Source organism: Crinia signifera, chromosome 6 (genome assembly GCF_055691185.1).
Source record: "Crinia signifera chromosome 6, ASM5569118v1, whole genome shotgun sequence".
NCBI classification, from domain to species: Eukaryota; Metazoa; Chordata; class Amphibia; order Anura; family Myobatrachidae; genus Crinia; species Crinia signifera.
In genome coordinates this window covers 49,631,332-49,645,916 of record NC_139222.1, presented here as the reverse complement: position 1 = coordinate 49,645,916, position 14,585 = coordinate 49,631,332, and the positions used below count along the sequence as shown (strand labels likewise).

Sequence of the window (14,585 nt, the reverse complement as noted above, 5' to 3'; positions counted from 1 at the left end):
CTAGGCAAAGACAAGCATATCTGCAAGGTAAAACAGAGTAATATACCTTAAGGCGTCTAATGCATTATTGAGATGAACCTTTTCTTTCAACTTAAACCTTGATTGCCCCTAGCAGTAAATAACACGGACACATGACCTGAAATAACTCACACGGACACGTGACCTGAAATAACGACACGGACAACCACTGCATAAGTTTAAAAAGGTAAAGGGTATTTATTGTGGTATGACCCTATTGAAAGGGATGGCCTAGAGAGCACTTGACGACCAGCCAGTCATAAAGTTAGCAATGGCGGCGACTGCAACGCCCCAACTTGTAACTGGGGCGAAGAAACCGCCCCCATTGAATTCAAAGCCAGCCTGCGCTGTGACTGTCTTGCCGCCCCTCCTAGGGCCTAATGAGGACAGTTCTAAAAGTGTCCTGCGTCCCCCCTCGGGGGCAGAACTCACCAGCCTTCTTGGCAGAGGGTAGCAATACCTCACAGTGCCCACCTGTACTTCACACTGGACTGCTGATCGAGAGCGCCCTCCCGCCAATTAAATTAAAATAGATGAGAGCCAAATTTGGTTGACGGCCAAAGGCCATGCGGTAGGTTAGCACAAGGGAGGGAGGGTGGGAATCCAGACTCAAGAGGAAGATGGATGCCTGACTACCTCTTATATACCTCCACCTAAGCTACCGCCCCTTCTACACCTGATTGGCTACCCCATCTACACAGCACTTCTATGGGTAAGTGACACTCTGATTTCTACCTTTGTCATACCATCCCAAACTGCACCGACTCTTACATTCCCTCATGCCTAGGCAGCCCTCGCTCTCTCTAAGGCGTCTAATGCATTATTGAGATGAACCTTTTCTTTCAACTTAAACCTTGATTACCCCTAGCAGTAAATAACACTGACACATGACCTGAAATAACTCACACGGACACGTGACCTGAAATAACGACACGGACAACCACTGCATAAGTTTAAAAAGGTAAAGGGTATTTATTGTGGTATGACCCTATTGAAAGGGATGGCCTAGAGAGCGCTTGACGGCCAGCCAGTCATAAAGTTAGCAATGGCGGCGACTGCAACGCCCCAACTTGTAACTGGGGCGAAGAAACCGCCCCCATTGAATTCAAAGCCAGCCTGCGCTGTGACTGTCTTGCCGCCCCTCCTAGGGCCTAATGAGGACAGTTCTAAAAGTGTCCTGCGTCCCCCCTCGGGGGCAGAACTCACCAGCCTTCTTGGCAGAGGGTGGCAATACCTCACAGTGACCACCTGTACTTCAAACTGGACTGCTGATCGAGAGCGCCCTCCCGCCAAAGCTGGGTTCAAAAATTGCCACTTAAAGACAATTACTGTAGAACCCAAGCCCGCCAAACCAATCAATAACTAAGTCAACCAGAGTAACACAAACCTAATCCCCTATCTACAACAACTGAAACAAGTCCTGAAGTAGAACGGCCATGCCTGATTCCGACAAATGTACACCATCCTTTCTGTAGAAGGATGGGGTCTCCAGGGCTAAAGAGGGGTGTCTAACCGCTGTGCCTCCCATGGACGTGACCGCTTTGGAGACCGCAAAGTTGACCTTGCGTCTGATCTTCTCTAATGACTTGGGGTTCCAGCAGCCCCTCCAGTTGAAACGAGGCACTATGTCGGACCAAACTATCCGCAATCCAGGCCAAAGGCCTACCAGAACCTTAAGATCAGCCTCGATCCTCAAAATGAGGCCTATGCTGGTTCCCCGGCCTAAGTCGTTGCCTCCCAAGTGTATCACCAACACATCCGGGCGACCCCAGCGACGCTCTTTATCAGACAATAATGGTAAAAGACCATCCCACCGGAGACCCCTGACACCAAACCAATGTACTGCCTTCGCCCCTAGCTCTGCCCGGGCCCTGACAGCTAACTGATGGTTGGATGCCCAGAAAATGTATGAATGCCCGACGAACCAGACAGTGGCATGAGTCGTTGAAGGGGGGGGAAGGGCTGAAAAAGAAAACCCTAACCGGTTAGCATTCAAACTTAAACTGTATAAATGCACAACGTAGGGTTAGACATATAATGCACAACATGAATTAGTACACTAGAATCCAAGTGAAGGGGAAAACCTTAAAAAACCTCCGGTGGACTTGAGGGGGGGGAAGCCAATTGTAATTAGCCCACTATCGGAGGAAAAAGTAAAAAAATTCCCTTCACACCGTCGATTCCGTAACGCTGCCGTTACAAAACCGATTGTAAACATAGTTTTTGGATCCAGCGCCGAAGGCGCGTGCTAAACCTTATCTAAACGTATATAAGATTTATAAGCGAAGGACTTTCAGCGGCCGAGTTGCTGAATGGCATTCACTGGAAGGCCCTCCGCTGCTGCGTTGGTGGCCGCACCAATACGGAACGAATGCGTCCCGTAGTCGGCGACCTCCAAACCCAACGCAGCCACACAGCGCTTAAACACAGCAGTGAATTGAAAGCGCGTCAAGGGTGATGCATCAGCGTGCGCGAAGAACTGTGCCGGTGATGCTGGCCTCAGAGGCAAATATGCCGCGGCAAGGCGCACAGGGCATATGTCCTCTTCTGTCTGGGACCTCAGGGTGACCCAGCGGCCCTTGCCCAACTGATCGGTCTTGGACCGGCGGATTTTGCAAAGGACTAAACCTTCCTGGAAGACCATGTCTTCATACCGCAAACCGGAAACAGTGGCACTCTTATTGGCCGCTACAAGCTCGCTCACCCTGAAGGCCCCAAAGAACGCAAATGAGAACGCCGCTCGAAAGAGCGACGCCTCCTCTGCGCTGTCCGCCACGCTCTGCACGCAGTTAATTAACTGCCTGAGCATGCGCGGGTCGATTGGCTTGCGCGAATCCGCTGCTACAGGGCGCTCTTTAGCCCAACCACGCAAGGCCTTAGTCAACACAAAGGACTTGGTGGGATCACGCACCCCAAGCAATTTGGCGTGGAAGGATATCCCCGCTAGGGCTGATGACATGGCGGATTTAGACCTGCCAGCTTTGTAATGGCCCCATACGAACGCCAGCAAACGGTCATCGACCGACTTACCGCTGTTCGCCGGGGACTCCTGAAACGCCTCCCAGTCGTGCTGTGCCGCAGCGTACGCCCTACGGGTGGAGGGGGCCAGGGATCGCAATGCTAGACCCATCATGTCTGCTCTACAATCTGCCACACAGAACATGGACAAGTAAGCCCAAGGGGGGATGCGTTGGGTGCCAACTCGCGAAACTTTGCGAAGTTGAACCGCGACAATGCATCAGCTATACAGTTATCCACCCCCGGGACGTGACGCGCCATGAAATGTATGTTATGTTGCAGGCAGTGGAGCACTAAATGCCGCAACAGACGTAGGGCTTGGGGTGACGAGGTGCGCTGGTTGTTAATAGCGTGTACCACACCCAGGTTATCGCACCAGAACACGATTGTCTGGTTCGCTAACCTCTGTGCCCATAACCCCACTGCCACTATTATTGGAAAGAGTTCCAATAAGAGTAAGTTGGCAGTGAAACCTCTGTCGACCCATGACTGAGGCCATGGTGCGGCGCACCACTCCCCCTGGAAAAATGCCCCGAAACCTGTGGACCCCGCAGCGTCTGTGAATAGCTGAAGCCTGGCGTTTGGCGCCGGTTCAGAGGGCCAGAGCAGTTCCCGGTTAAAGTTCACCAGGAATGATGCCCAGACGACTATGTCGTCTCTGATTTCCCTGGACAACCTGACCATGTGGTGTGGGTCCCGTGTCCCTGCTGTGGCCCTCTCCAACTTGCGGCAAAACACCCTGCCCATCGGTATGACCCTGCATGCGAAATTAAGGGAGCCCAGGAGTGACTGTACCTGCCGCAGTTGCGCTTTTTTACGCGGCAAGCATTCCCTTATGAGCCCCAGCAATTTGCCGACTTTGTCCGCCGGGAGGCGACAACAGCCGGCCGCTGTATCGATCTCGATGCCGAGATACGAAATCACGCATGTAGGCCCCTCCGTCTTGTCCGCCGCGATGGGCACCCCAAGGGTTTGGAACACCCGAATCGCCTCAGACAACACAAAAGCGCAAGTGTCTCCGCCTCCAGGTCCCACAAAGAGAAAATCGTCCAGGTAATGTGCCACCCCGGGGCACCCTGAGGTTTCCTGGACGCACCACTGTAGGAAAGTGCTGAATTTCTCAAAGTATGAGCAGGAGACGGAGCAACCCATGGGCAGACATTTATCGAGGAAAATCCCCCCGTCTAAGCGGAAACCCATAAATCTAAAGCATTTAGGGTGTAACGGTAGGAGTCGGAAAGCGGACTCAATGTCCAGCTTTGCCATTAGGACACCCCTGCCGAACCCCCTAACTAATGCCAGCACCTCATCAAATAGCTGGTATTTGACGGTGCACAACGCATCGGGGATGGCATCGTTAATGGATGCCCCATGGGGGTGAGACAGATGTTGTATAAGTCGATATTTCCCCGGAGCTTTCTTGGGCACCACGCCTAACGGCGAGAAGCACAAGTCACGCACCGGGTCAGAAGCGAATGGGCCAACCATTCTGCCCAACGCCACTTCGGCCTGTACTTTCTGTCTCACCACCTCGGGGAACTCCATTGCAGATTTAAGGTTCCTGTGGGACACTACCCTGACATCCTCTGGGATTGGCAAACTAAAACCGTAACGAAAACCGTTTAACAAAAATGAGGCATCCTCCCTGTTTGGGTAGGATCGCAACAGCAGCTCTAACCGCTCTATGACTATGGGGGAGGGGGCTTTACTTAGCGCCAGCGCTGTGCTCGCCCCCCGTGCCTGACTTACAGGACTTGGCCGGGTGGTTGGCTCCACAATTGCGGCATTCGTGGCGAAAACGGCATTTCGCACCCCTGTCGCACTTGGAGTCATTGAATGCAAAACACCTGCCTTTGGCCGCGGGTTTGGCCGCCTTCTTCCCCCCAAGAAAGGGCTTCTTGTGTGTTGCCTCTGCCCCTGCGTGGCCCTTCCCAATGACCTCCAACCAGATTTCCACGTGCTTAAGGCCCATGGGCATTACTCGGGTGCCGTCGTGGGTCAGACGAAACTTGTCGTCATAGTCCCTCCACGCCGAGCCCTTGTAAGCTATGAACGTCTCGTTCACTAAATAAATGTACCTAAGGACATTGCTGTGTTCCTCAGGCCTGGGGTCGAGGTAACACGACCCAAAAATGAGGAAACCCTTTAGCCAGTTGTGAAAGCTCCTGTAAGGGTTTTCCCCTGCCCCAGCAGCTTTCCTGGCCTTTTCGTGTTCCTCCTTCATTTCGGTCGTCAACATGAAGACGTCCACGAATTTCCCCTTGGCTATTTTGCCTTTTATGCCCCTGCGCAAGCCGCGGACTACCGCTGTGTTGCTGCAGTGCACCATGTCAGTGGGGGGCTGTGTTTTCTCTGCGGGTTTAGCCTTAGGGGCCTGCTTGCTTTTAGCCACTGCACGCGCAACTAACCGGGCTAGTTTACGGGGGCGCCTACCGGTATCTGACCCGTCACTGCTACCCGATGACTGGCCAGATGTGGAGCAAGCAGAATAAGCATCATCGTCATCGTGCTCACCATCACCCGGTAAGTCTTCTGCCCCAAGAGACCCGGCGGCCTGAGATGTTCCTGCGGCGGCTCCTGAGGTGCCCGATGTTGCTTCGGCTGCGGGAGCCGGCGTCGTGCGTGTTGTTCGCCGTTCCTGTTCAGCCTCACGGTTGCCATCTCTGGAGGGACGTGCCTCATCTGGTACCGAAGTCTGCTGGACGGCCGACACCTCGGAAGAAGCAAGACTGGTTAGTGAGGCATTGGGAACACCTGGCAATACTCCCTCCCTACTGCGCTGTGGCCCCGTGGCAGACGTGACGGTGGCGTTGCCGGCCGCCTGGGCCTGGGATGTAAAACCCTGTGGGAAACGCAGGCGGGTACTGCGGGGTAAATTGCTGTTGCCCTGCCCAACCATGCCCCAAATAATTGGGGTAGAGCCCTCCCATACCGGGGCCCTGGAAAACCTGGGGGCCTGGACCCGCCGTGTGGGGGTACCCCCATTGCGGCTGGTAGGCCTGTTGCATGTAGGGGCCTAGGGCTGACTGTGGGGGGTAGGGCCATTGGTGGGAGAATTGCTGCCCTCCCGGAGGAGGAAACACCGGGGAAGTGACCCGGGGTAGATTCGGTCGATGACACTTCTGGGGTTTTAGAAGGGGATTGAATCGGATTAGGCACAAATCCATAATCTGAACTGTGGAAGCTTTCATAGTGGGCAAGAAAGTGATTTTCTTGATCAAAGTGGAGATCTTCACAAAGGCCACAAAAATATTTCACCTCAATGGTTCCGTCATGTTGAAGTTGACAATGTCTGAGTAAAGTTTCTACTTTGTGAAACAGTTTATTACAAGTGCCGCAGCAATATTTGTGGAACCGATGGATGTTAAGGGACTTGCAGTGTTTTTGAACATCGTCTTCAGAATCAAACATCTCTTCGCAAATGTGGCATTGCCACAGGCCTTTAGGTTGTTGGGATGAGGGCAATGGTGTTTCTTTGTCTGGTAGTTCAGGTGGACGTGGTGCCTGTAAAGATGTGGATAACTCCTCCACTTCCTGCTCATAGTAAAATGAATGACCTTCATGGCAGTCTGAAACATGTGCCATCACTTTTTCTAACCTTGCCAGTTCAATTCTGCATACTTGGCACCAAAAGCGGAAATTGTTTAAATGTGCTCCCCCATGGAATCTGCTCATATGCAGGCGAATAATGCCCAAGTCTTCAGCAAGCTTACCGCAGACCAAACATTTGTGAGATATCCCATTGGCTGTCATTATATGCTTTCCAGCAGCAGGCTCAGTTGAAAATTGCTGCTGGCATTCACAAAACCATGCTGTGACTGCAATACCGCTCCTCTCCGCTACAGGACAGCCATTAATATTTTCATGTCTCACCACCTCGGGGAACTCCATTGCAGATTTAAGGTTTCTGTGGGACACTACCCTGACATCCTCTGGGATTGGCAAACTAAAACCGTAACGAAAACCGTTTAACAAAAATGAGGCATCCTCCCTGTTTGGGTAGGATCGCAACAGCAGCTCTAACCGCTCTATGACTATGGGGGAGGGGGCTTTACTTAGCGCCAGCGCTGTGCTCGCCCCCCGTGCCTGACTTACAGGACTTGGCCGGGTGGTTGGCTCCACAATTGCGGCATTCGTGGCGAAAACGGCATTTCGCACCCCTGTCGCACTTGGAGTCATTGAATGCAAAACACCGGCCTTTGGCGGCGGGTTTGGCCGCCTTCTTCCCCCCAAGAAAGGGCTTCTTGTGTGTTGCCTCTGCCCCTGCGTGGCCCTTCCCAATGACCTCCAACCAGATTTCCACGTGCTTAAGGCCCATGGGCATTACTCGGGTGCCGTCGTGGGTCAGACGAAACTTGTCGTCATAGTCCCTCCACGCCGAGCCCTTGTAAGCTATGAACGTCTCGTTCACTAAATAAATGTACCTAAGGACATTGCTGTGTTCCTCAGGCCTGGTGTCGAGGTAACACGACCCAAAAATGAGGAAACCCTTTAGCCAGTTGTGAAAGCTCCTGTAAGGGTTTTCCCCTGCCCCAGCAGCTTTCCTGGCCTTTTCGTGTTCCTCCTTCATTTCGGTCGTCAACATGAAGACGTCCACGAATTTCCCCTTGGCTATTTTGCCTTTTATGCCCCTGCGCAAGCCGCGGACTACCGCTGTGTTGCTGCAGTGCACCATGTCAGTGGGGGGCTGTGTTTTCTCTGCGGGTTTAGCCTTAGGGGCCTGCTTGCTTTTAGCCACTGCACGCGCAACTAACCGGGCTAGTTTACGGGGGCGCCTACCGGTGTCTGGTAGTTCAGGTGGACGTGGTGCCTGTAAAGATGTGGATAACTCCTCCACTTCCTGCTCATAGTAAAATGAATGACCTTCATGGCAGTCTGAAACATGTGCCATCACTTTTTCTAACCTTGCCAGTTCAATTCTGCATACTTGGCACCAAAAGCGGAAATTGTTTAAATGTGCTCCCCCATGGAATCTGCTCATATGCAGGCGAATAATGCCCAAGTCTTCAGCAAGCTTACCGCAGACCAAACATTTGTGAGATATCCCATTGGCTGTCATTATATGCTTTCCAGCAGCAGGCTCAGTTGAAAATTGCTGCTGGCATTCACAAAACCATGCTGTGACTGCAATACCGCTCCTCTCCGCTACAGGACAGCCATTAATATTTTCATTTTCTTTCTTGCTCTTTAGCAAAATGTCCCTTAGGTCATTACACTCACTTAAAGTTCTTTTAAGCAGCATGCAAGGCTTTAGTCTGGCATTTGTTACTGACAAGCAGAAGTCATGAGGGGTCTTGTTGCCATCATTGATGTAGCAAAATGCCCGAACAGATTCCTCCATAGATGTGATTCTTTTTACTTGGTGTTTAGTTTTTACAGTGTGTTGCGCAATGCTAGCGTCAGAAGTGAAAGCTTGTTTACAAGACACACAACATGCATTCAGTCGGAAGATTGCAGCCACATCAGCTATGCTCTTCTCTGAAAGGGAAGTGGGACCAGCTTTGCGACATCCTGTTCTAGGTAAAACAAAAATATACAAATATTGTAAAATTGAACAACAATACCCTAATCTACCACTGTTTTTGCACAACTACAAAGTGGAAAAGCGGCAAACATTACAAGAACATTGTTGCTGATAAAAGGATTCAAATGCAAGTACCATTAAGGATTTATTCTGCCTGTACGGATGAGAAACACACAAGCAATGCTCTTGGATATGTATATATTTCAGTATATATTTTTTCTCTCTGCCAAGCTCGAGTACACAACAATCTCCAAAGACCCTCCCTCCCAATTGCATGCTAGCCATTGCGCACTCTACGCCCCCAATATTATCACACTACCAGCTTTCCTTATTAGTCAGAACCATTCTGCCCAACGCCACTTCGGCCTGTACTTTCTGTCTCACCACCTCGGGGAACTCCATTGCAGATTTAAGGTTCCTGTGGGACACTACCCTGACATCCTCTGGGATTGGCAAACTAAAACCGTAACGAAAACCGTTTAACAAAAATGAGGCATCCTCCCTGTTTGGGTAGGATCGCAACAGCAGCTCTAACCGCTCTATGACTATGGGGGAGGGGGCTTTACTTAGCGCCAGCGCTGTGCTCGCCCCCCATGCCTGACTTACAGGACTTGGCCGGGTGGTTGGCTCCACAATTGCGGCATTCGTGGCGAAAACGGCATTTCGCACCCCTGTCGCACTTGGAGTCATTGAATGCAAAACACCTGCCTTTGGCGGCGGGTTTGGCCGCCTTCTTCCCCCCAAGAAAGGGCTTCTTGTGTGTTGCCTCTGCCCCTGCGTGGCCCTTCCCAATGACCTCCAACCAGATTTCCACGTGCTTAAGGCCCATGGGCATTACTCGGGTGCCGTCGTGGGTCAGACGAAACTTGTCGTCATAGTCCCTCCACGCCGAGCCCTTGTAAGCTATGAACGTCTCGTTCACTAAATAAATGTACCTAAGGACATTGCTGTGTTCCTCAGGCCTGGTGTCGAGGTAACACGACCCAAAAATGAGGAAACCCTTTAGCCAGTTGTGAAAGCTCCTGTAAGGGTTTTCCCCTGCCCCAGCAGCTTTCCTGGCCTTTTCGTGTTCCTCCTTCATTTCGGTCGTCAACATGAAGACGTCCACGAATTTCCCCTTGGCTATTTTGCCTTTTATGCCCCTGCGCAAGCCGCGGACTACCGCTGTGTTGCTGCAGTGCACCATGTCAGTGGGGGGCTGTGTTTTCTCTACGGGTTTAGCCTTAGGGGCCTGCTTGCTTTTAGCCACTGCACGCGCAACTAACCGGGCTAGTTTACAGGGGCGCCTACCGGTATCTGACCCGTCACTGCTACCCGATGACTGGCCAGATGTGGAGCAAGCAGAATAAGCATCATCGTCATCGTGCTCACCATCACCCGGTAAGTCTTCTGCCCCAAGAGACCCGGCGGCCTGAGATGTTCCTGCGGCGGCTCCTGAGGTGCCCGATGTTGCTTCGGCTGCGGGAGCCGGCGTCGTGCGTGTTGTTCGCCGTTCCTGTTCAGCCTCACGGTTGCCATCTCTGGAGGGACGTGCCTCATCTGGTACCGAAGTCTGCTGGACGGCCGACACCTCGGAAGAAGCAAGACTGGTTAGTGAGGCATTGGGAACACCTGGCAATACTCCCTCCCTACTGCGCTGTGGCCCCGTGGCAGACGTGACGGTGGCGTTGCCGGCCGCCTGGGCCTGGGATGTAAAACCCTGTGGGAAACCACCGTATGGGCCAGGCGGGTACTGCGGGGTAAATTGCTGTTGCCCTGCCCAACCATGCCCCAAATAATTGGGGTAGAGCCCTCCCATACCGGGGCCCTGGAAAACCTGGGGGCCTGGACCCGCCGTGTGGGGGTACCCCCATTGCGGCTGGTAGGCCTGTTGCATGTAGGGGCCTAGGGCTGACTGTGGGGGGTAGGGCCATTGGTGGGAGAATTGCTGCCCTCCCGGAGGAGGAAACACCGGGGAAGTGACCCGGGGTAGATTCGGTCGATGACACTTCTGGGGTTTTAGAAGGGGATTGAATCGGATTAGGCACAAATCCATAATCTGAACTGTGGAAGCTTTCATAGTGGGCAAGAAAGTGATTTTCTTGATCAAAGTGGAGATCTTCACAAAGGCCACAAAAATATTTCACCTCAATGGTTCCGTCATGTTGAAGTTGACAATGTCTGAGTAAAGTTTCTACTTTGTGAAACAGTTTATTACAAGTGCCGCAGCAATATTTGTGGAACCGATGGATGTTAAGGGACTTGCAGTGTTTTTGAACATTGTCTTCAGAATCAAACATCTCTTCGCAAATGTGGCATTGCCACAGGCCTTTAGGTTGTTGGGATGAGGGCAATGGTGTTTCTTTGTCTGGTAGTTCAGGTGGACGTGGTGCCTGTAAAGATGTGGATAACTCCTCCACTTCCTGCTCATAGTAAAATGAATGACCTTCATGGCAGTCTGAAACATGTGCCATCACTTTTTCTAACCTTGCCAGTTCAATTCTGCATACTTGGCACCAAAAGCGGAAATTGTTTAAATGTGCTCCCCCATGGAATCTGCTCATATGCAGGCGAATAATGCCCAAGTCTTCAGCAAGCTTACCGCAGACCAAACATTTGTGAGATATCCCATTGGCTGTCATTATATGCTTTCCAGCAGCAGGCTCAGTTGAAAATTGCTGCTGGCATTCACAAAACCATGCTGTGACTGCAATACCGCTCCTCTCCGCTACAGGACAGCCATTAATATTTTCATGTCTCACCACCTCGGGGAACTCCATTGCAGATTTAAGGTTCCTGTGGGACACTACCCTGACATCCTCTGGGATTGGCAAACTAAAACCGTAACGAAAACCGTTTAACAAAAATGAGGCATCCTCCCTGTTTGGGTAGGATCGCAACAGCAGCTCTAACCGCTCTATGACTATGGGGGAGGGGGCTTTACTTAGCGCCAGCGCTGTGCTCGCCCCCCGTGCCTGACTTACAGGACTTGGCCGGGTGGTTGGCTCCACAATTGCGGCATTCGTGGCGAAAACGGCATTTCGCACCCCTGTTGCACTTGGAGTCATTGAATGCAAAACACCTGCCTTTGGCGGCGGGTTTGGCCGCCTTCTTCCCCCCAAGAAAGGGCTTCTTGTGTGTTGCCTCTGCCCCTGCGTGGCCCTTCCCAATGACCTCCAACCAGATTTCCACGTGCTTTAGGCCCATGGGCATTACTCGGGTGCCGTCGTGGGTCAGACGAAACTTGTCGTCATAGTCCCTCCACGCCGAGCCCTTGTAAGCTATGAACGTCTCGTTCACTAAATAAATGTACCTAAGGACATTGCTGTGTTCCTCAGGCCTGGTGTCGAGGTAACACGACCCAAAAATGAGGAAACCCTTTAGCCAGTTGTGAAAGCTCCTGTAAGGGTTTTCCCCTGCCCCAGCAGCTTTCCTGGCCTTTTCGTGTTCCTCCTTCATTTCGGTCGTCAACATGAAGACGTCCACGAATTTCCCCTTGGCTATTTTGCCTTTTATGCCCCTGCGCAAGCCGCGGACTACCGCTGTGTTGCTGCAGTGCACCATGTCAGTGGGGGGCTGTGTTTTCTCTGCGGGTTTAGCCTTAGGGGCCTGCTTGCTTTTAGCCACTGCACGCGCAACTAACCGGGCTAGTTTACGGGGGCGCCTACCGGTGTCTGGTAGTTCAGGTGGACGTGGTGCCTGTAAAGATGTGGATAACTCCTCCACTTCCTGCTCATAGTAAAATGAATGACCTTCATGGCAGTCTGAAACATGTGCCATCACTTTTTCTAACCTTGCCAGTTCAATTCTGCATACTTGGCACCAAAAGCGGAAATTGTTTAAATGTGCTCCCCCATGGAATCTGCTCATATGCAGGCGAATAATGCCCAAGTCTTCAGCAAGCTTACCGCAGACCAAACATTTGTGAGATATCCCATTGGCTGTCATTATATGCTTTCCAGCAGCAGGCTCAGTTGAAAATTGCTGCTGGCATTCACAAAACCATGCTGTGACTGCAATACCGCTCCTCTCCGCTACAGGACAGCCATTAATATTTTCATTTTCTTTCTTGCTCTTTAGCAAAATGTCCCTTAGGTCATTACACTCACTTAAAGTTCTTTTAAGCAGCATGCAAGGCTTTAGTCTGGCATTTGTTACTGACAAGCAGAAGTCATGAGGGGTCTTGTTGCCATCATTGATGTAGCCAAATGCCCGAACAGATTCCTCCATAGATGTGATTCTTTTTACTTGGTGTTTAGTTTTTACAGTGTGTTGCGCAATGCTAGCGTCAGAAGTGAAAGCTTGTTTACAAGACACACAACATGCATTCAGTCGGAAGATTGCAGCCACATCAGCTATGCTCTTCTCTGAAAGGGAAGTGGGACCAGCTTTGCGACATCGTGTTCTAGGTAAAACAAAAATATACAAATATTGTAAAATTGAACAACAATACCCTAATCTACCACTGTTTTTGCACAACTACAAAGTGGAAAAGCGGCAAACATTACAAGAACATTGTTGCTGATAAAAGGATTCAAATGCAAGTACCATTAAGGATTTATTCTGCCTGTACGGATGAGAAACACACAAGCAATGCTCTTGGATATGTATATATTTCAGTATATATTTTTTCTCTCTGCCAAGCTCGAGTACACAACAATCTCCAAAGACCCTCCCTCCCAATTGCATGCTAGCCATTGCGCACTCTACGCCCCCAATATTATCACACTACCAGCTTTCCTTATTAGTCAGAACCATTCTGCCCAACGCCACTTCGGCCTGTACTTTCTGTCTCACCACCTCGGGGAACTCCATTGCAGATTTAAGGTTCCTGTTGGACACTACCCTGACATCCTCTGGGATTGGCAAACAAAAACCGTAACGAAAACCGTTTAACAAAAATGAGGCATCCTCCCTGTTTGGGTAGGATCGCAACAGCAGCTCTAACCGCTCTATGACTATGGGGGAGGGGGCTTTACTTAGCGCCAGCGCTGTGCTCACCCCCCGTGCCTGACTTACAGGACTTGGCCGGGTGGTTGGCTCCACAATTGCGGCATTCGTGGCGAAAACGGCATTTCGCACCCCTGTCGCACTTGGAGTCATTGAATGCAAAACACCTGCCTTTGGCGGCGGGTTTGGCCGCCTTCTTCCCCCCAAGAAAGGGCTTCTTGTGTGTTGCCTCTGCCCCTGCGTGGCCCTTCCCAATGACCTCCAATCAGATTTCCACGTGCTTAAGGCCCATGGGCATTACTCGGGTGCCGTCGTGGGTCAGACGAAACTTGTCGTCATAGTCCCTCCACGCCGAGCCCTTGTAAGCTATGAACGTCTCGTTCACTAAATAAATGTACCTAAGGACATTGCTGTGTTCCTCAGGCCTGGTGTCGAGGTAACACGACCCAAAAATGAGGAAACCCTTTAGCCAGTTGTGAAAGCTCCTGTAAGGGTTTTCCCCTGCCCCAGCAGCTTTCCTGGCCTTTTCGTGTTCCTCCTTCATTTCGGTCGTCAACATGAAGACGTTCACGAATTACCCCTTGGCTATTTTGCCTTTTATGCCCCTGCGCAAGCCGCGGACTACCGCTGTGTTGCTGCAGTGCACCATGTCAGTGGGGGGCTGTGTTTTCTCTGCGGGTTTAGCCTTAGGGGCCTGCTTGCTTTTAGCCACTGCACGCGCAACTAACCGGGCTAGTTTACGGGGGCGCCTACCGGTATCTGACCCGTCACTGCTACCCGATGACTGGCCAGATGTGGAGCAAGCAGAATAAGCATCATCGTCATCGTGCTCACCATCACCCGGTAAGTCTTCTGCCCCAAGAGACCCGGCGGCCTGAGATGTTCCTGCGGCGGCTCCTGAGGTGCCCGATGTTGCTTCGGCTGCGGGAGCCGGCGTCGTGCGTGTTGTTCGCCGTTCCTGTTCAGCCTCACGGTTGCCATCTCTGGAGGGACGTGCCTCATCTGGTACCGAAGTCTGCTGGACGGCCGACACCTCGGAAGAAGCAAGACTGGTTAGTGAGGCATTGGGAACACCTGGCAATACTCCCTCCCTACT

General features: G+C 51.7%; 2 protein-coding genes across 3 annotated transcripts in view; both read right to left on the bottom strand.

The window, feature by feature from the left end:
* The window catches only part of LOC146009594 (uncharacterized), a 27,907-nt gene extending 18,945 nt beyond the window's left edge, over positions 1-8,962 (bottom strand). Inside the window, 4 exon segments of the mRNA XM_083150043.1 lie at positions 5,551-5,875; positions 5,878-7,097; positions 7,099-8,552; positions 8,916-8,962. Of these exon segments, the coding sequence (XP_083006169.1) occupies positions 5,551-5,875; positions 5,878-7,097; positions 7,099-8,552; positions 8,916-8,962 (3,046 nt within the window).
* LOC146007639 (uncharacterized) lies at positions 8,570-14,585 on the bottom strand. Of its 2 annotated transcripts, none has more exons than XM_083146137.1 (2): positions 14,324-14,585; positions 8,570-12,944 (listed from the first exon to the last, which is right to left on the bottom strand). In XM_083146137.1, exon 2 carries the CDS (start codon positions 10,617-10,619, stop codon positions 9,123-9,125), a length of 1,497 nt encoding a protein of 498 aa, XP_083002263.1. In that variant the 5' UTR covers positions 10,620-12,944; positions 14,324-14,585; the 3' UTR covers positions 8,570-9,122. The 2 variants fall into 2 exon arrangements, with proteins under 2 accessions (XP_083002263.1, XP_083002264.1); XM_083146138.1 differs by having other exon boundaries at positions 9,856-12,944.